The sequence below is a fragment of the Moschus berezovskii genome, chromosome 15, assembly GCF_049115385.1.
Source record: "Moschus berezovskii isolate FMDL1 chromosome 15, NW_MosBer_1.0, whole genome shotgun sequence".
Lineage (NCBI taxonomy): Eukaryota > Metazoa > Chordata > Mammalia > Artiodactyla > Moschidae > Moschus > Moschus berezovskii.
Window position 1 is genome coordinate 40,561,855 of NC_142474.1, and position 21,049 is coordinate 40,582,903.

Genomic DNA, 21,049 nt, shown 5'->3' on the forward strand with positions numbered 1-21,049 from the left:
CACCCACCATGATAGGCCTAGACTAATGACCATTTTCCAGACTCCTGTAGACAAGGGATCGACCCACATTTCCGCCACCAAGAATGAAAAAGCAGGAATAATGTTTGTTGGGTGGACAACCAATAAAGCCTGAAGTTTACTTTGTACCGGATTTTGTTTCTAGTATTCACCCCTTAAAGCAGTCGTATGAACAGAGTTGTTTTGGGCCTCTCTCCAATCAGTTTTTTTGGCCTCGGGGCATGTTCTTAGCTTCCCCTACCAGGGATGGAATCTGAGCCCCCTGCAGTGGAAGCGGCAGTCTTAATCCCTGGACCACCAGGGAAGTCCCTCGCCACTTACTTCCCCTACCTTTTCACTCACTAGGGTCTGTCAAACAAGTGCACGCTCTTGACTCTGAAATCTACTTTTCTGAGGGAAATAATGAGCCTGTTCCAACGAATACCCGCTTAGACCAAGACAGGAAATCTAAACTGACAACCGCCGTGACACAAACACACTCACAGGCACACAGACAAATGACACACACACAGACAGAGGGGTTCGTTCCAAAACTTTTACTTGGCCTTTCTCCTTTTCTAGTGTCCGCTGAATGTCTTAAGCACTGAGGAGCCGTCTCCCTGGCGTCACTCGGACACAAGCTGGGCACGAGGTCCGCCGGGCACCAGGCGCGCGTCCTCCCAGACTCACTTGTACGTCTTCATGTGCCACAGCCCGTCATTGAGGTAATGGATGTTCTCGATGCCGATTCCTTTGTTGACTTTCTCGATCTCGTCCGCGGACATCTTCATGACGCCCACGCAAAGGGCGTGCTGCTTTCCCTCCGCCATGATCGCCACCACCGTGTCCACTGCGGCGGGGAAGAGGCGGGCCCCCGGCGAGGTCAGGCCTGGGCACATGATGTTGGCTCCGCTGAGCACGAACTTGATGGCTCCCTTGTCCACCTGCTGGCGGGGCAGAATGAAAGGATACTTGTGCAGCAGCCTCAGCGTTGGATAGAAGGGCCCTTCCCTTTGCCTGAAGAACAGCAGCTCCCCATTCACCGTGAGGATTTCTATGTGCTCGTGGCATCGCACTATTTTGACCGGATCCTTCTTTGGCATGATTTGGTTCAGCCACGGTTCGATGCCGGGAAACTGCTCCATCAACTGGTTCTTAATGCCCTTAATAACGGAAGTTTTCAACTGGATACAGTTCGACACGTTTTCTTTTTCATCAAATTTCTTGAACATGATGCAGGGGTAAACAGGGCGACCAAAGAAAACCGTGGCCGGGAAGCGGGGAGAAAACTGTACTACCAAGATTCCGGCGGAGACGCTTACCGGGGGGCGGCTGCGGGAGGGGACGCTCGGCACGGCTGTCGTTAACCGGAAGAGGCGCGCTTTACGACCTTCCGGCACGTCTACTTCCACAGCCCGGTACGGCGGCGCGCTCGGGGGCTTTCTGGGGGCTGTGGGTTCTTCTCCGGAGCCGGGCAGGTGAAAGGGCGGGACTTGAGGGAACGGAGGAAGGGCGGTTATTCTTGCTGCAAGAAGAGAGGTGGGGCGGGCTGCGAAGTGGGCGGGGGCTGTGTTCCGTTTCTGAAACTATTTCCGTCCAGTTAACCCGGCCGGAAACCGGAGGAATCGGGAGCGGTAAGTCCTCCCGCCCCTCCCGGTCGCGGCAAGGAGTCGCGCTCTGGCGGTTACTCCTCTTCGCGGTCTCTCACGCTCGCCGATGTCGTTTAGCGCAGGCCAGAATACTCGTGTACAGTTGCTGTTCGTCACCTTCCCCGTTCTCTCCACCTTCATTCGGAGAGAAGGAGCTCTGCGCCCAGGAGTAATGCGAATGTTACAGTAAGGATTTCGGTCCTTTTCCAGTTCACTTCAGTTCAGTCGCTCAGTCGCGTCCAACTCTTTGCGACCCCGTGGACTACAGCACGCCAGGCCTCCCGTCCATCACCAACTCCCGGAGTTTACTCAAACTCAAGTCTGTCCAGTCGGTGATGCCATCCAACCGTCTCATCGTCTGTCGTCCCCTTCTAATCCTGCCTTCGATCTTTCCCAGCATCAGGGTCTTTTCCAGTGAGTCAGCTCTTTGCATCAGGTGGCCAAAGTATTGGAGTTTCAGCTTCAGCATCAGTCCTTCCAGTGAACACTCAGGACTGATCTCATTTAGAAGGGACTGGTTGGATCTCCTTGCAGTCCAAGGGACTCTCAAGAGTCTTCTCCAACACCACAGTTCAAAAGCATCAATTCTTCAGCACTCAGCTTTCTTTATAGCCTAACTCTCACGTCCATACATGACTACTGGAAAAACCATAGCTTTGTCTAGACCGACTTTTGTTGGCAAAATAATGCCTCTACTTTTTCATATGCTGTCTAGGTCGGTCATAACTTTCTATCTAAGGAGTAAGCATCTTTTAATTTCATGGCGGCAGTCACCATCTGCTGTGATATTGGAGCCCCCAAAATAAAGTCTGCCACTGTTTCCATTGTCTCCCCATCTATCTGCCATTGAGTGATGGGACCAGATGCCATGATCTTAGTTTTCTGAATGTTGAGCTTTACGCCAACTTTTTCACTCTCCTCTTTCACTTTCATCAAGGGGCTCTTTAGTTCTTCTTCTGCCATAAGGGTGGTGTCATCTGCATATCTGAGGTTATTGATACTTCTCCTGGCAATCTTGATTCCAGCATATGCTGCATCCAGCCCAGTGTTTCTCATTATGTACTCTGTATATAAGTTAAATAAGCAGGGTAATAATACACAGTCTTGACGTACTCCTCTTACTACTTGGAACCAGTCTGTTGTTCCATGTCCAGTTCTAACTTTTGCTTCCTGACCTGCATACAGATTTCTCAAGAGGCAGGTCAGGTGGTGTGGTTGTAGGGTAAGAGAGTTAGAGATGGCGAAGTTCGGAAAAAGGACACTGGCACTTTACAGGAACAGATCACCTTTAATGAGGCAAGAAGAGGCAGCAGTCAAGATTAGTGAGCTGCTGCACTAACCCACGGAGAAGGCAATGGCAATCCACTCCAGTGCTCTTGTCTGGAGGATCGCATGGATGGGGGAGCCTGGTCGGCTGCTGTCTATGTGGTCGCAGAGTCGGACACGACTGAGGTGACTTGGCGGCGGCGGCGGCACTAACCCAAGAAAAGAGTAAGTATACATAGGCATATATGTGGAAAGCTACTGTCTTAAGGGGCCCTGTTCTCCAAGGTTGTTTGGACGACTTATCTCTTAAATGGCTGGAGCAAGGAATTCTGGAGATTGGCCAGAGGCTGGGAAAGGCTGGGAGCTGGGCGTCATCAACCTTAGTGTCCATTTTTTTTTTTCCCTCGGGTGAGTTCTTTGTTTTCATAGAATGGTGGGGAGGACCTGGAGGGGAGTTTTAACTCCAGGCCATTTTGAGCCATGTAACTTTCCTTCATTCCAGACCCTAAGGAATATATATAAAAAGAGAAAGAGAGGTGGGTATTGCTAATATTCAGGGATTCTTCGTGCTGATAAATAAGGGTCAGTGGATTGTGGTCTGGGAGCAAGGAAGTCTAAGGCCTGTAATGTTTATTTTCTATTCTAGCTGTCAGGGTCTCAAGAAAAAGGACAGTCTTGACTTGGGCTTGGGCAATGGCTCGGATTCGGTCTTGGAGGAATCCCTGGAAAAGATTAAACAAGGCCCAAAGGTGAGTAGGAGGATGATAAAAATGAATGGTCCGAGAAGGCATAAAACCCAAAGCATCCAGTTCCAATCTGTTAACCATGACTTCCAGGAGTTGCTTAATCTCTGGCGTATTCATGAGGCTCGATCTGTAAGGTTTTTTGCAGCTCCTTGGACAATACCGGACTGGTTGGCATAGAAACAGCAGGATTCATCTAGAAAAAGGCACAGACCTCCCGTCTCTGTGGTGATCTAATCTCCCTCTGTTTTGTAATACTATGGCCGCCAAGGAATCGAGTTGATTTTGGATAGTTATTAGGCCTTGAGCTTTTTTCTGGAGGCTGTCTGATAGGTCCTTAGAGAGTGTCTGGTAGTTTTGGATGGAGGTGGTTAAGCCAGCGATTCCTTTTCCCATTCCAGCCACTATTCCTAGCGCTACTAAAAGGGGAATGAAATTAATGGCTCGTTTTATTCACTTGTGGATGAGAGGAATAGGCAAGGGTTGATCATTGGGGGCTATTAAAATGTTTGGACTGGAGTATACCAGGGTGCTGGTCCCGGTCCAGTTAGTAGGTAGACAGAGGTATGTAAACGTCCCACACAGGAAAAATAGGCCAGGTGTCATAATACAACAGCTGAAGTTGATGGCAAAGAGGAGTTGGTGGTGGTGGGGGTATTCATTCAAGGATGCTCAGAGACCCTGCTAAGGTGGCCCCAACAATGGGAGAAGAGGAGGAATATGCTGAGGGAAACCACCCTGTAAAGGTTAAAGAGTGTCCTATAGGACCAAAACATATATAGCCTTTCCAGTAACAAAGAGTAAGATGGAGATATGGTTGCACATGGAGTTAGGGATTTGTGCCCATGGGTTGGTCATATGAACTGTTTTGGGAATTTCTTGATATGCAAAAAGGAGCTGGTTGTAACAGTGTTACTCTCTAGGCAATAGGGCCTCCAATTGGAGGTTTTTCATTGAAGAAGGGAAGTTCAGTGAGTAAAGATTCTAAGAGTATGTCTGAATTTCTGATTTGGTCACTTGTGTGAAGCTATTTAAGATATGAGACGAATAAAGGCTCTCCACTGTATGAGTGGTGTAGGGACATGTTACCTGTGGTCCAGTTGAGGATGAATGTGGGGAGGGCTGAATCTCACAGAGGAGTTATGGATAGACATATCTAGCAATCTTTAGCTAATTGTGGGTTAGAAGCATTGAAAGTATATGGGTTAAATTAAGGGTCCGGAATATATAGTTGAGATTAGGATTTTGAAGGAATTCCTTGGTCAGAGGAAGAAGGGAGGATAAGAAGAAGATGTTAAACAACATTTGGGAAAGTGAGTGAAAGATAGATTACTATGGAAAAGAATTATATTTTGAATGGGTAAAAGTTGTAAAAGTTTCCCTGTAGCCACAGGGTGGAGATGTAATCTTCAGCAAGTTTGAAGTGGATCCTTGAGGACTCGAGACCCAGATATCTACTAGAAGTTGTTCCAGGAATAATTGAAACCGTGAAACTGACAGGCTCATCCATCGCCAGTTGAGGCCAGTGGAAGCCGTGAGAACTTTAGAGTTGTAGGGTCTATGTGAGAAACTTGATAAGTATTAGTCTGGCAAGCAATTTCATCATTGGGCTGCATAACCTTTTTTAACTGGGTGATGTGTACCCAAGGGGTGATTTCTTTTATTTTGTAGAGGTAGGGGTCAGCAGAATTACTGTGGAGGGACATTGCCATTTTGGGGTTAGGTCTGAGTGGGATTTGTCATACAAAATTTATCTCCTATTTGAAATGATGGGTATGGAAAATTAGGGTGTGATCGAGGGAGTAAGTTGTCCATCCATATGTTGCCAAAGGGCATCTCATATCTGGGCAAGTAAAGGAAAAGGAAGGTGGGAAGGCAGTTTGGGACCATCCTCGGAGGGGGAAAGACCCAAAGGTATTATGGGCCTCCCATACATGGCCTCGAATGGACTGATATTTAAGGGGTTTTTTTGCTACGGCCCGGACCTTTAAGAGGACTAAAGTGAGGAGTTTAGTCTTGATGAAGATCGATCGTTAATTTGGTCAGAGTTTTTTTTTTTTTAGGACTCAGTTGGCTCTCTCAACCTTACTGGAAGACCAGGGATGATAAGGAATGTGAAACCTCCAAGGAACTTGAAGGGCTCGTGCAATATTTTGGGTGATTTGGGATGTGGACTCGGGCCTGTTGTCAGACTGGAGGGAGGAAGGCATTCCAGACCTGGGGAGGATTTCAGTAAGAATAAGCTGAGCCACAGTAGGGGCTCGTTTGTTAGAAGGGAAAGCTTCAATTCATCAAGAAAATGTATATATGAAGACTAGAAGAAATTTAACCCTTTTTGCAGGTGGCATGTCGGGTGAAATCTATCTGCCAGTCTTGTGCAGGAAGATGTCCGCAATTTGGTGGGTGGGGAAAGGAGCGGGGTGAATGTTAGAATTAGGATTTGTCTGCTGACAAATGGTACAAGTTTGGGTCAGATTATTTAAATAAGGTATATCGTCCTTAGTTCAATAAAGTTCTGCAGGAAAGCCTTAAGTACTTTTGCAGAGGGGTGGAAAAGGGAATATAAATATGAAAGTAATGTGCGGATGTTAGGCTTGCCAATTTGGGCTATAGTAAGACACTTTAACCTCTGAGCCACCAGGGAAGCCCCAAAGATGGGACTAATGAAAGCGGCCTGCTGCTTTGCTTGGTGATATGATATATTGTTATGAAAGGGGGTAGGGCCATGTTGCTGATGTCCCGGGCAATGTATTACAGCAACTTGTTTCAGGAGCTGAGATGAATGGAGGAGTTCAGAAATAAAAGAAGCATTGAGAATAGGTGTGCCCTTCTGAGTGAGGAATCCCCTCACTGGTCTGGGGTGCCAGGGCCCCCTTCAGTCTGGTTCCTGGCCCATTGTTGGCCCTGGGGTGGACCCCGAGATTTGGTGGGTAGTGTCTGAGGACGATCCATTTTCCAGTGGCCCCATTGTTTGCAGGTGGGGCAGGGTTTGGTGGGTGCTTGGGGGTTTGGGCAGGACTTAGCCTAGTGTCCCATTTGATTACATCCTGGGTGTTCATTGGAAGGACTGATGCTAAAGCTGAAACTCCAATACTTTGGCCACCTCATGCGAAGAAGAGTTGACTCACTGGAAAAGACTCTGTTGCTGGGAAGGATTGGGGGCAGGAGGAGAAGGGGACGACGAGAATGAGATGGCTGGATGGCATCACCAACTCGATGGACATGAGTTTGAGTGAACTCCGGGAGTTGGTGATGGACGGGGAGGCCTGGCGTGCTGTGATTCATGGGGTCACAAAGAGTCAGTCACGACTGAGCAACTGAACTGAACTGAAAGTAGGGGCCTGGAGGGTTAGGTCCATATGGGTGGGCCGAGGTGGGTGGGCCAAAGGATTTGAACTTTTTTCTTAGATAGCTGCAGCGAAAAAGGATATTTGGCCTTTCTTTCCTTTTCTTTCTCTTTTTTGGCTTCTTTCTCCCTATTGTTGAAAACTTTAATGGCTATTTCTAGGAGATCTTGCTGAGGGGTTTCAGGGCCCTTCTCCAACTGGCGTAGTTTTCGACGAATATCAGGCTGAGTGGCTTATGAACTGGAAGAGTAGGTACAGAAGTCCGGCGGGGGTGGAAATATCTAGATTAGTGTATTTTGGGACTGCCTCAGTAAGCCGTGAAAGAAAAAGGACACAGGATTTTCATCTTTTTCTTGAGTCACTTTGCTAATCTTATCATAGTTAACATGAATGTGAGAGCTTTTTAGCATTCCTTCTAGTAAACAGGTGATCATATGATTTAGGTACCGGATGCTGGCATCGCCTTGATACCGGATGCTGGCATCGTGGTTAAAGGGACTGCATCATCAGCCACCGGATTAGTCCTGTCTTGGTTATGGAGCTGATCAGCATGAGTCCAGGCTGCCTGTCATATCCGTTCCTTTTCATCAGGGGTTAATGTGGCATTTAGGATGTAATAAAGATCATTCCAGGTTAAATGACATGCTTGTGTAAGGCAGAGGAATTCTTCTGTATACCTAGTAGGATTTTCTCAAAAAGATACCAATTTTTCTTCAGTTTGGCTCATATCAGAAATTGAGAAATTCACATGAACCCGTGTAGGGCCCTCCAGTCCTGCTACCTCTCTGAGGGGAAGCATGTGTTTGCTTCAGGTCCTGGCTGATGGGGGAGGGGGGGCTGGAAATCTCTTTTGGGATTTTGGAGTCATCGCTTCCTGTTTTGAAGGAGGAAGGGCTACAGGTAGGGAGGAGGCTCATCTGCTGGGTCAAAATCAGGAACTGGGGGTTTAGGGGACCTTTTAGGGGATTTAGATTTGGATTCTTTTGTAATGGAGGGGGAGAGAGAGCAGAGGAGGATTTGATAGGTAAAACAGCCCTTGCAGAGAGAAGGATGTCTTCTAAGGTCCCAGAAGACTTGAATATAGGGGACCTCCGACCATTTGCCATTCCATTTGAGGAAGTTTGTGAGAGAAATCGAAAGTCCCGAACTCAAGTGGTTTTGGTTATCCAGTTTGTATTGAGGGCAAATTTGAGTGCAGAGTGACTCGAGTTTATGAACCTTGAGATCGGTCAAGAGTAGAGGTTTGAGGTTTCATTTGAGAGTCCCGTGGGTCAGATTGCCTTGACCCCATAGCAAATGGCTAGCGACTGTGCCATGAAGAGAAAAGGTCATCACCTAATGTTTTGATTAGGCCAAGAGAGAGAGAGGCTCTGAAGGAGGGAGGGACGTCCCCCACATACCTTCCCAGAGGGCCTTTTGACTGGAAGGTTCTCTGGGAACCCGGAAAGGAGGATAGTCTATGGCACCCTAGAGTACCATCTGAGCTTACCTGGGCTACTGGATCAGGTGAGAATTCGTGGTGGATGGAGGGAGGTTGAATGGCAAAAGGCCTCTGTCCTGGAGGTGGTCGGTCTTGTGGAAAAGAAAGTATAGAGAAAAGGGGGGGGGGGGAGACCAGTATTCCTCGGGTTATGTGGGAAATCAATAAAGCCCTTACACAGGACTTGTACCACTCACGAAGGCACAGGATGTCCTCTCAAGGAGGTCTTGAAAGTCCGGGTGGGAAAGTGAGCTCTACAGGCTTCCAGCTCCGAAGAGCTGGCCATAGAGAACGAGAAGGAATCTCAACCTCCCGGGTTTCGGCACCAAAAAATGTAGGGTAAGGGAGTTAGAGAAGGTGAGGTTCGGAAGAAGAATGAGACCGGCACTTTACAGGAACGGATCACCTTTAATGTGGCGAGAAGGGGCAGCAGTCAGATTAGTGAGCCCTGCATTAATCCAAGAAAAAAGTATATACGGGCATATATGTGTAAATCTACTGTCTTAAGGGGGCTTGTTCTTCTCCAAGGTTGTTTGGAGTAGTTATCTCTTAAATGGCTAGGGCAAGGAAATCTGGAGGTTGGCCAGAGACTGGGACCAGCTTGGAGTCGGGGATAATCAACCTTAATGTCCGTTTTATTTCCTTGGGGTGAGAGTTCTTTGTTTTACATAGAATGGTGGGGAAGACCTGGAGGGGAGTTTTAACTCCAGGCTATTTTGAGCCAGGTTAACTTTCCTTCACTGGTATTCCGATCGCTTTCAGAATTTTCCACAGTTTATCATGATCCACACAGTCAAAGGCTTTGGCATTGTCAATAAAGCAGAAATATATGTTTTTCTGGAACTGTTTTGCTTTTTCGATGATCCAACAGATGTTGGCAATTTGATCTCTGGTTCCTCTGCCTTTTCTGAAACCAGCTTGAACATCTGGACATTCATGGTTCACATATTGTTGAAGCCTGGCTTGGAGAATTTTGAGCATTACTTTACTAGCGTGTGAGATGAGTGCAATTGTGCAGTAGTTTGAGCATTCTTTGGCATTGCCTTTCTTTGGGATTGGAATGAAAACACCTTTTGCAGTTCTGTGGCCCCTGCTGAGTTTTCCAAATTTGCTGGCATATTGAGTGCAGCACTGTCACAGCATCATCTTTTAGGATTTGAAATAGCTCAACTGGAATTCCATCATCTCCACTAACTTTGTTTGTAGTGATGCTTCCTAAGGCCCACTTGACTTCTCATTCCAGGATGTCTGGCTCTAGGTGAGTGATCATACCATCGTGATTATCTGGGTCCTGAAGATCTTTTTTGTATAGTTCTTCTGTGTATTCTTGCCACCTCTTCTTAATATCTCCACGTGCTTCTGAAGCCTAGCTTGAAGGATTTTGAGTATTACTTTGCTAGCAGGTGAAATGAGCACAATTGTATGCTAATTTACACATTCTTTGGCATTACCTTCCCTTGGGATTGGAATGAAAAATGACCTTTTCCAATCCTGTGGCCATTGCTGAGTTTTCCAAATTTACTGACATATTGAGTGCAGCACCTTAACAGCATCATCTCTTAGGATTTTAAGTAGCTCAGCTGGAGGATAACACTTATGGTTGAATATTGATAATTTAAAAATTAGCTCAAAATTAATTATGAATTGTTAGAAGAACAAAAATCGTGGCACAAAACTCAGTCTTTCAGGCCCAGGTTGTGTCACTTCCCAAGTCTTATCAGCCCCTGCTGAGTATCACTTTATTTTCTTATGAAATTGGAATAATACAGTGTGTACTTCACCAGGTGTATGGGGGTAGTAATGAAGAATAAAAGATACAGCATGTAATGGGCTTAACTAATAACAGGAAACAGGGTAGTACATTTTAAAGTATTTTCAAAACAACCTTTATGCAATAGTGATAAGACTATACTAGATATGTACCAGTTTTACAGAAAATTAAGTCAAATGGTCAGGAGATGCCCAAATTCAATTTTCTATCAGTAATCTCAAGGGAGTATGTAATTAAGACATGGTGATTATGTTTTGAAAATGAGGAAACCAAGTTAGAAAACTTCTCAGCTTCCTCAAATGTGTTAAAATTTGGAACTTGATTCCTACACTTCAGTTCAGTTCAATCGCTCAGTCGTGTCCGACTTTTTGAGGCCCCTTGGACTGCAGCACGCCAGGCTCCCTGTTCATCACCAACTCACAGAGCTTGCTCAAACTCATAGGTTTGTGTTCATTTCCGAGATCCCCGCATACAGCTTTGTCTGCATTTTGAGAAATGACCACTAGAGGGCAGGAGACTCAAATGAAGTTTACATACAGCTCAAGAATGAAGTTCTCTGTTTTAGGAGTATTTTCAACCAAATAAGTAACAATTTTTTACCATGCAGTTGTTTTACCTCAATTGTATTTCCTAAATAAACCCATCTCTGCAGAGTCAGAAAATATTTCCTAAGCTCAGGTGAAGCACATTATAAATAGAATCTACCTGATTTACAATTTGTGGATTTTCTCTGCATCTACAGATAATGAACAGTAATTCCTTCTGAAATGCTGTCTATTAAAGAATTAACCGTCTGTTTTTGACCTATTGAAATAAATATGAAAAATCCTTTCTCTCACATTGCTTCAAAGTATAAACTATTTATGAAAATTTAAAACGTGTTATTGTAAAAGTAATCTCACAACAGCCAGTTTTTAATAACGTCATCTATCTCATTGTTCCATTGCACAGGTAACACTGCCAAGTTTCTCATATACTGCAAAAATGGTCTCTGCACACCACGCATATAGATGGATAGGGAGGAGACTGGAAGTCACATGCATACCACGTGGGGGGATGCCCAGAGGAAAGGGCCGCACGTGGGAGGGGCGCGCAGGGCCTTAGGGGTTCTCATGCCCAAAGCACACCCAAAGGGAAGGTTTAGCCTTGACCTCAGGGTATTGAATCCTCCCTTCTGTGGACTCCGCCCATCTCTCTGGCTCTAATTGTGGTCTCACATCCCAGATTGTCCCAGGAGCGGATGGACACTCAACTGCATGAGCCCCACTCGGTGTGAGCACGGCCCGAGCTCCTGGCCCCCAGTTCCGTGGGTGGATTCAGCAGCATGAGCTCCAAGTCAAAGGGCCTCCCTCCCACTTGCGGACTCAGCAAGGGGTGGTGGGGCAGCCTAGTCTCCTAGCTTGTCCAGTGCACATGCACGCGTCTAGCAGTGCGCGAAAGAGACCCCGCCTGGGCGAACCCGTGTCAAGTGTACCAATGGCTCTCATCCTGGCAGTTACCGCACGGCACCAACGGCCGCCGTACTGCAATCCCACGACCCCAGGCACCCACAGACCACCCCACACAAATCAGCCTGGCTGAAAACCAGGGGACATGAAATCATGGAATAACCTTCCACACATCTTGCTGTCCTGGTCCCACTCTAAGCCCCCCCCCCACCCTCCCCTGCAACCAGCGGCCAGCTCTCTGCACCGCTAGGTCAGGAGGCCTGGAGGTGGTGTAGACATGGGCCTGGGCAGGAGAAGGTCAGGCCGCCCCTTCCCCCTCCATCTCGCCTCCAGCTACTCCCATCTTCTCTGGCAGGACCTGGGACCCGCACCAGGTCCAGCCTGGCCCTGGCCGCTCCCCTGATTGGTATAAGGCGCTGGAGGGAGCCCTGAGAGCAGGCAGCCCCACAGTGAGGCCTGAGTGTTAGGCGTAATTACTGTTATTAGGGAGCTCTCCCCGGCAGTTATTTCACCCCAATTTGTTGATGAGCCACGGAATGGATGCTCAGGGTCACTCAGCTCTAATAACCAAGTCCAGCCAAACTAAGAAGCTTGTCTGTGACTGACCCCAGAGGCCACGCCCAAGAGGTGGCCCCCGAGTCCAGCCTTGGAGAGAAGTCCGTTTTGGGTGCAGGAGCACGAGGAAGGGCACCGCAGGCCGGGACTCCAGCAATGGCTCCGTCCACTCCAGTCTGCGGACTGGAGGCTCTGCAGGGAGGGTCTCATCTCCGGTCCCGGGAGATGCGGCCCGTGCCCGCCGCGTCCCTGCTCCCCAGGTCCCCAGGCTGCGCTCTGCTCCCATGGACTCCGGGAGTTAGAAAACATTCCCAGGACTCGGAGCACCGGGTCACCGACGAGGAGCTAAGGCCACTAACTCGTGTGTGGTACCGTAGACCCTCAGGGTCCCGCCCAAGCACAGCAATTTGGGAGGAGGAAAAAACTTCCCTCTGGCACCCTGAAGCCGCCCATTTCCACCCCCTACGCCAAGGGAGGAGTCTCGGGGGCCTAGCCTCCTCCCAGGGCTCAGAGAGCGGGACACCAAGCCTCTCCCCGCTGCCCTCGGGGTGGCCCGGCCCAGCCGCCCCTGAGAACCTCAGGATCCCGGCCGAGATCCCGACGTTGAGAAACGCCAGGACTGGGGAGGCGTTGCTAGGAGACCGAGGGCCGGGCCAGGTCCCTCCTGGGTTGTCTGGCCCTGAGCCGGCGCGGGTCCTTTCCCCGAAGCCCCACCCTCGGCCCCTACAGCTGGGCGTGTCCACGGCCGAAAGTGCTTTGGCTACTTCCGCCGCCTCTGCGCCGCCAGCCAACCCGGTTAGCCTCTGTTGCTGCCGGCAGCCAGTCCGGCGTCCACTCGGTTAGCGGTCCTAGAGAGCCGCGCGGGCCGGCGGGCACGCGCTCCGAGCCATGGAGGCGATACCTGTCCTGGGCCTGGGAACCTGGAAGGTGAGGCGACGTCTTGGTCGAGGAGGGGCGGCGCCTTCCTCCCACACGCCCCTCCATGGAGAACCACCTACCTGGGGACACCTGCCACAGCCTCCGCAGGTCCAGCTGGTCGCTGGCACCTGCCGGGGGCGCCCCTCTGGCTTTTGGAAATGGGGTGTTTAGTCATTAGGTTTTCTAGAATTGGGGGTTGTCCTTCCCAATCACTGTTTATTTCAGTTCAGGTCAGTCGCTCGGTCGTGTCCGACTCTTTGCCACCCCACGAATCGCAGCATGCCAGGCCTCCCTGTCCATCACCAACTCCCGGAGTCCACCCAAACCCATGTCCATACAGTCGGTGATGCCATCCAACCATCTCATCCTCTGTCGTCCCCGTCTCCTCCTGCCCTCAATCTTTCCCAGCATCAGGGTCTTTTCCAATGATTCAGCTCTTCTCATCAGGTGGCCAAAGGATTGGAGTTTCAGCTTCAACATCAGTCCTTCCAATGAACACCCAGGACTGAAATTTAGAATGGACTGGTTGGATCTCCTTGCAGTCCAAGGGACTCTCAAGAGTCTTCTCCAGCACCACAGTTCAAAAGCATCAATTCTTCAGTGCTCAGCTTTCTTTATAATCCAACTCTCACATCCATACATGACCACTGGAAAAACCATAGCCTTGGCTAGGCGGACCTTTGTTGGCAAAGTAATGTCTCTGCTTTTTAATAAGCAGAGATTATTTATTTATTTGTTTGTTTATGGCTACGCTGGGTCTTCCTTGCTCCCTGGGCTTTCTCTCGTTGCTCTAGCTGGGCTTCTCATTGCGGTGGCTTCTCCTGTTGGGGAGCCAGAGCTCTAGGGCAGGCGCTCTTCAGCAGTTGCAGTCCCCCGGGGCTCTAGAGCACAGGCTACCTAGTTGGGGCACACAGGCTTAGTTGCCCTGAGGCATATGGGATCTTTCCCGATTTGGGGTCAAGGCTGTGTCTCCTGCATTGGCAGGAGGATTTTTTGCCACTGAGCCGCCAAAGAAGCCCCCCACCACCCCACCCCGTTATAACTGTTCAGGAAAAAAAAAGTCTGAGAAAGCCCAGAAGAAAAGAGTGTCAGGCTTGGATAAGAGCAGGAAACTATGTCACCTGACAGATCAGAGCAGCAGCCAACAGGAAGATGGGGAAGTATCTGTACCAAAGAGACAAGAAAACACTGTCATTGCCAACTTGGTTTTAAAAAGAAACTTTCAAACTTTTTCTTTCCAGTGTAAAAACTTGATAGTGGAAGTTCGGTTCAGTAGCTCAGTCATGTCCAACTCTTTGCAACCCCATAGACTGCCACCCTCCAGGCTTCCCTGTCCATTATCAACTCCCGGAGCTTGCTCAAACATGTCCACTGAGTTGGTGATGTCATCAAACCATCTCATTCTCTGTTGTCCCCTTCTCCTCCTACCTTCAATCTTTAGTGGAAGTACTTTGGACCTTCCTCTCAATTCAGTTCAGTTCAGTTGCTCAGTCGTGTCCGACTCTTTGCGACGCCATGAACCACAGCACGCCAGGCCTCCCTGTCCAAGATCATGGCATCTGGTCCCATCACTTCATGGGAAATAGATGGGGAAACAGTGGAAACAGTGTCAGACTTTATTTTTTTGGGCTCCAAAATCACTGTGGATGCTGATTGCAGCCAGGAAATTAAAAGACCCTTACTCCTTGGAAGGAAAGTTATGACCAGCCTAGATAGCATATTCGGAGAAGGCAATGGCAAGCAACTCCAGTACTCTTGCCTGGAAAATCCCATGGATGGAGGAGCCTGGTAGGCTGCAGTCCATGGGGTCGCTAGGGGTCGGACATGACTGAGCGACTTCACTTTCACTTTTCACTTTAACACATTGGAGAAGGAAATGGCAACCCACTCCAGTGTTCTTGCTTGGAGAGTCCCAGGGACGGGGGAGCCTGGTGGGCTTCTGTCTGTGGGGTCACACAGAGTCGGACACGACTGAAGTGACTTAGCAGCAGCAGATAGCATATTAAAAAGCAGAGACATTACTTTGCCAACAAAGGTCCGTCTAGTCAAGGCTATGGTTTTTCCCGTGGTCATGTATGGATGTGAGAGTTGGGCTGTGAAGAAAGTTGATCGCCGAAGAATTGATGCTTTTGAACTGTGGTGCTGGAGAAGACTCTTGAGAGTCTCTTGGACTGCAAGGAGATCCAACCAGTCCATTCTAAAGGAGATCAATCCTGGGTGTTCATTGGAAGGACTGATGCTAAAGCTGAAACTCCAATACTTTGGCCACCTCGTGCAACGAGTTGACTCACTGGAAAAGAGTCTGATGCTAGGAGGGATTGAGGGTAGGAGGAGAAGGGGACGACGGAGAATGAGATGGCTGGATGGCATCACCGACTCTGTGGACATGAGTTTGAGTGAACTCCGGGAGTTGGTGATGGACAGGGAGGCCTGGTGTGCTGTGGACCTTCCTCTACTTTGTCTTTTTCTAATCCCTGTCAGTAGTTTCAGTTCAGTTCAGTTCAGTCGCTAAGTCGTGTCCAACTCTTTGCGACCCCATGAATCACAGCACGCCAGGCCTCCCTGTCCATCACCAACTCCAGGAGTTCACTCAAACTCATGTCCATCGAGTTGGTGATGCCGTCCAGCCATCTCATTCGCTGTCATTTAGACAGCACTAATTATGAAGCCTTTTAAATTTGCTTTCTTTTTAAAACAGTCTTTAGTAAAAAGATATTTAAGAATTCACATAGAAAGTTATTGCTTGCTGGTGCTAGTGGTAAAGAATCTGCCTGCCATTGCAGGAGACATAAGACAGGGGTTCTATCCTCAGATCAGGAAGATCACCTGGAATAGGAAATGGCAACCCATTCCAATATTCTTGCCTGGAGTATCCCATGGACAGAGGAGACTGGCAGGTTATGGTTCATGGGGTCACAAAAGAGTCAGACACCAATGAGCACACACAGGAATTAGAATGATCACCTTTACTCATCAAAATATTATTTAAATTATTTCTTCTATCCACTTACCAACTGGTAGAGGTTAGGGACGTATTAATAGTTTAACTTATTATGGTCGAGTAAAATAAGTTGAAAGTGTTCCCTCTTTTTCCTTTGTCAGAAGAACTTTGTTTTTAATTGGTATGAATTCTAACTGGAAAATTTTGTAAAACTCTTGTGTATTGTGTTTAATTGCTTTATTTTAAAAAATAGTTATAGGACAATTGAGCTTTATTTCTTCTTAAGTTTTTCTAGGAATTTTTCCATTTCGTTTCACTTTTCCAAATTGTTGGCTTCTAGTCATTGATAATAGTTTCTTAGGTTTTTAAATATGTATATTTAATCTATATATACTGCTTGTCTTTCATGTCATTAAAAAAAAACCTTGGTCTCCCCAGTCTTGTTTGTCTACTTTAGGGAATGCCCTTGAGGTCTAGTGGTTAGGTCTCCACACTCCTACTGCTGGGGGCCCTGGCTCAGCCCCTGGTTGGGGCACTGAGATCCCATATGCTGTGCTATATGGCCAAAAATTAAAAAAAAAAAAAAGTCTATTAAGATTTTTCAACAAACCAACTGCAGGCCTTGTTGGTCTTCTCTATCAGTTTGTATTTGATGTTCACTATTTTATTCATTTTCTCTTCCTTCTGATTTCTTGGTGGTCCTCCCAACTCTGAAGTGGATGCTTGGTTCATTAGCTCTCACTCACTCTGAATGTCTTCTCATTCAATGAAGATCATTATGACAGATGCATCTCATGGGGTGACGTGACGTTCAAGGGAGAAAGTGCCTTGTGAGCCGAGACCCCTTGGGGATGTGGTATTTCATGGTAGTGTGAGCCTCTTCCCCCACCCCAGGCCCCTTGCCTGCTTGAGCAGCAGAGGACGTTTGTGTTCTGAATTTGCACATTGCTGATAGCATCCGTTGCATTCCTTTGGCTTCCTGCAATGCTGTGTGTGGTGGATTATCTTTGTGTGCACCTGTCTGACTTTACACTTGGGCTGATGGCCTTTGCAGATAGTGGGTGAGTCTGTACCTCCTTGCATCACACCTGCCACCATTATTCATCCTAAATTTATTTATGCACCTTCATTCCCATAGCACAGTCTCTAGCTCAGTCATTTGCAGGCACCAAACATACCTAAAGCATTTTCCCCAAATAAGTAAAGGAATTTGAAATTAGATAATCTATAAATTCTTTCTGATGCTGACGTTCCTAACTTTAGGATGGATGAATATGAGTAGCAATGCAGTAACTTCACTTTTTATGGCTTGTTAAGTGTTCTAGAGTGAACAGGGGTTGTTGGGGTCAGGCTCCCCTGAGTGCAGGTGACTGACTTCTTGTCTTGCAGGCGGCTCCAGGGGAGGTAACAGAGGCTGTAAAAGTGGCAATAGACGTGGGCTATCGGCACTTTGACTGCGCGTACATGTACCACAACGAGAATGAGGTTGGAGTGGGAATACAGTCCAAGATCAAGGAGGGCGCGGTGAGACGGGAGAACCTGTTTATTGTCAGCAAGGTAGGACTTCCCTTATAGAGATAGAGGGCCACCAACCGCTCGGGGCCGGGCCACCAGACGGTGGGAATAGCATGGGGAGGGTTTTCCAGTCTCCTTTTAGGAGCTGATGACTCGATCTGTACTTGAACCCGCGGGACAGGACTTGTGCAGCTCCGTGCTTGGGTTGGGAGCATTGCAGGTCAAGGGGGTCAGGGACAGTGTGACATGAGCAAAGGCACGGGACACCACAGGTTCAGGGACCCCCTAAGAAGCTTGGTTGGCGTTCCCAGATGGAAAACTGTTAGGCAGCAGAGAACTGCCAGGTTAGGGAAGTGGACGGGCCAGATTGTGGAAGAAGTCAGGATGTCGTCTAAGAAGTTCACTCTTTTTCCCTTAGAAAGGAGCACGGTTGAAAGTTGTTACATAGGAAACTGTGTTGTATAGAAGCGAGGCTGATGTGGTATCAAGGAGATTGTAGCCGCTGTGTTTGTACAGGAGAAGGGAGATGTTGACAGTCTGAACAAGTGCAGCCATGGAGGATCCCGGGGTGCCTGAAGGACGTGTCACTGCCCCATTGTATTTACTGCCAGGGCGTCCTGGACGTTGTGCGTCTTGCAGATCCTGGGCCAGCAGGCAGCTGTGCGCTCACAGCTCCCACGGGCTCTGTGGCCATTGTGTCTATGCTTCCTCCCTGCCCCTGCAGCTCTGGTGCACCTGCCATAAGAAGTCCCTGGTGAAAGCAGCCTGCACCCGGAGTCTCAAAGCCTTGAAGCTGGACTACTTGGACCTCTACCTCATGCATTGGCCCATGGGCTTCAAGGTACAGGACGGCAAGACCCTGTAGGCCACACCTCCCTTCCTGGCTGTGCCCTGTCATCATTCAGTGAGTACATGGTTCCCTCGGGGCTCAGCTCTGGGAAGGCGTGGGCTGGAGGACCTCAGAGCCCCCAGGCTCTAGTGCCCTATAGGCCCTGCCTCTCAGCCCCTCGTTTCGTTTCATACACAGGCCTCCCATTTGACCTGCCTCAGGGGGCTATACCCAGAGGGGTGGAGGGATTGCAGACCAACCCCTGAGGCTGCGCTGAGGTCTGGCTTTAGGTTTTTAAAAATTTCCTGCCATCCTTCTCTGGCACTTCCCAGGTGACGCTAGTGGTAAAGAATCCACCTCCCAATGCAGGAGACTCAAGAGATGTTGGTTCCATCCCTGGGTTGGGAAGATCCCCTGGAGGAGGTGGCAACCCACTGCAGTATTGTAGCCATCTTTCTTTGCCCTGCACCTCCCAGCACCCTTGTACTAGTTCTTGATTCACTATCTCTCACCATGATGAGGATTCTAAGAAAAGAAGGACGATCCTACCAGTGGACTTGGGAGATGGGGCCCTTAGGACATGAAAGACTCCATTTTTTTTTTGCCTGAAGTTGCCAGTTTTCTGGCCGCTGGCAAGGATTCCAGGTCTTCCTTCCCTGTTGGGTGAGCAGTGGGCAGTGATGTTCAGAGTACTGGAGAAGGTTAGCTATGTGTTGGAGCAGAGTTCAAGCTTCCTGCCCTCTGGTCCAGTGTTCTTCCCTCCCTTCCTCCTTGTCCTCTCCAGGGGTCAGTATAAGCCCCCAGTGAGTGCCTTTCCTTCTGGCTCTTGCAGTCCGGAGAGGCAGACTTGCCGGTGGACCACAACGGCATGATCATCCCCAGTGACACGGACTTCCTGGACACGTGGGAGGTAAGCCAGCCCCGTTGACCATCTCCGAAGAGAACCGTGAGGCCTGCAGCTGCCTGTTCAGAGGCCCCTGGTTTGCAGCGCAAACTGAGGACGAGCACCTGACTAAGGACCTCAGTGTGGGTCTGTCATCCTTCTGAAGCACTTACTTTAGGGATAACTAATTCAGACTGATTCAGAGAGTAAGAAAAGATCACATGATCTTTACAGAAAATGTTGAAACTGTGAAACATACAGAAAGAAGGGAAATTTGAAAGCCTGCTTCTCCGTGTCCTGGTGGTGACCACGCTGCCATCCTGTAGTTCCCTTTAGTGCTTTGTCAGCATTTCGGAACCATAACTTCGGCGGCAGGGGACATCTCGGGGTGGGCAGGGAGAAGTGGAGGAAGGGGTAGCTTATTTCAAGCCAGAGTCCAGATGAAAAGTGCCGAGGTAGAAGCAAGGCAGGAGCGTGCCGGTCGGGGCAGTGGGCTTGGGGTGCTGGGCAGTGGGTGGCCGGCCTGGGAGGAGGCCTCCTGCCTGCAGGGTATCCAGTCAGGCCAGCGGGTGCCTGTGACCCCCACACGGGCAGGGAAGGGTGGAGGCCAGAAGGGGAGGTTCACAGTGGAACTTGCAGAGTTCAGGGAGATGAAGTGCGAGCTCTTCGTGTGGGGTGAGGGGTACAGGCGTGGGGTGCAGGGTCATCCAGGCAGAGCGGGGAGGGGGCACAGATGGGGAGGCATGCGGGGCCAGGCCAGCCTCTCCTCCCCTTTCATCAAACAACCAAATCGGCGAAACTGAGCTCACCTGGCCTGTCTGTCCACTGCGTGGCCTGTTCTCAAGGATCCAGGTCAAACCCTGGGCTGTTTGTGTGGCCCCAGTGAGGGTCTGGGTGGCTGTTGCCACTTCAGGGAGTCACAGGGACACAGGGACCCTGGTCACCGGCTGTGGCCACTCAGACACATGGCCGCCCGTGCCTGGCACCAGGCCGCATTCCTTTGAAGCCAAGGGCGGCCCGCCTCCTGGTGGAGCTGTTCTGCCCTTGTCCCTGAAGACATTAACTGGCACAGGGGCAGGAGCTGAGCACATGTCGCGAGGCTGAAGCAGTTTGTGATCCAGGCAAAGAGGGGCAAGCAGGTAAGGCCGGCGTGGATGCCCTGCGGACACCAGGTGACAGGGACTCGGTAATGGCAGCCCGTCCTGCTGTGTTTGCTCGATGCCAGCCCTCAGCGAAGAGCTGTGTATGCGTCTGCTCACATGGCCCTTAAACAGCTCCATGACCTGGACAGGGTGGTCCCCAGTGTGCGGGTGAGGAAACTGATGGCTTGTTGAGGTCCCATGGTATGCCCACAGCCCCCAGCTCCTAGTGGTGCAACAGGGAGCAGACCTGGAGCACAGAAGTGCTGGAGAAGCCTTGAGGGAAATACTGTCGAACAGCGGGCAGGGCCTTTATTTGGACCCTGTGCAGGTCACCCATGGGGACGGCCCAGCCCGGATGCCCCATGGTTCTTTCTCCCTGGTAGGCCATGGAAAACCTGGTGGCCACAGGCCTAGTGAGAGCCATCGGGGTGTCAAACTTCAACCACGAGCAGCTCGAGAGACTTCTGAAGAAACCCAACCTGAGGTTCAAGCCGGTGACCAACCAGGTGCGTGTGGGGCCAGCTCAGAGGCTGTTGATCAGCTTTTCAGCCATTACCTCCGGGAG

At 49.4% G+C, this 21,049-nt stretch overlaps 2 protein-coding genes across 15 annotated transcripts in view; one reads left to right on the forward strand and one right to left on the reverse strand.

Annotated features, from left to right (window-relative positions):
- Positions 1 to 539: 539 nt before the first annotated feature.
- LOC129559611 (malignant T-cell-amplified sequence 1-like) lies at positions 540 to 1,229 on the reverse strand. Its single transcript, XM_055431541.2, has one exon. It carries the CDS (start codon positions 1,227 to 1,229, stop codon positions 684 to 686), a length of 546 nt encoding a protein of 181 aa, XP_055287516.1. The 3' UTR covers positions 540 to 683.
- Positions 1,230 to 1,296: 67 nt separating this feature from the next.
- Positions 1,297 to 21,049, forward strand: part of AKR1E2 (aldo-keto reductase family 1 member E2) — a 31,932-nt gene continuing 12,179 nt past the window's right edge. For 4 of the 14 annotated variants that reach the window (XR_016039169.1, XM_088844001.1, XM_088843995.1 and 1 more), the window contains exons 1-6: positions 1,507 to 3,137; positions 3,559 to 13,183; positions 17,505 to 17,672; positions 18,355 to 18,471; positions 19,292 to 19,369; positions 20,868 to 20,990. Coding sequence is in view for 13 of the 14 variants with exons in the window: in XM_088844001.1 (XP_088700127.1) it covers positions 13,145 to 13,183; positions 17,505 to 17,672; positions 18,355 to 18,471; positions 19,292 to 19,369; positions 20,868 to 20,990 (525 nt within the window). In the remaining variant the exon portion in view is untranslated. The other 10 variants (XM_088843992.1, XM_088843993.1, XM_088843990.1 and 7 more) reach the window with 10 other exon arrangements.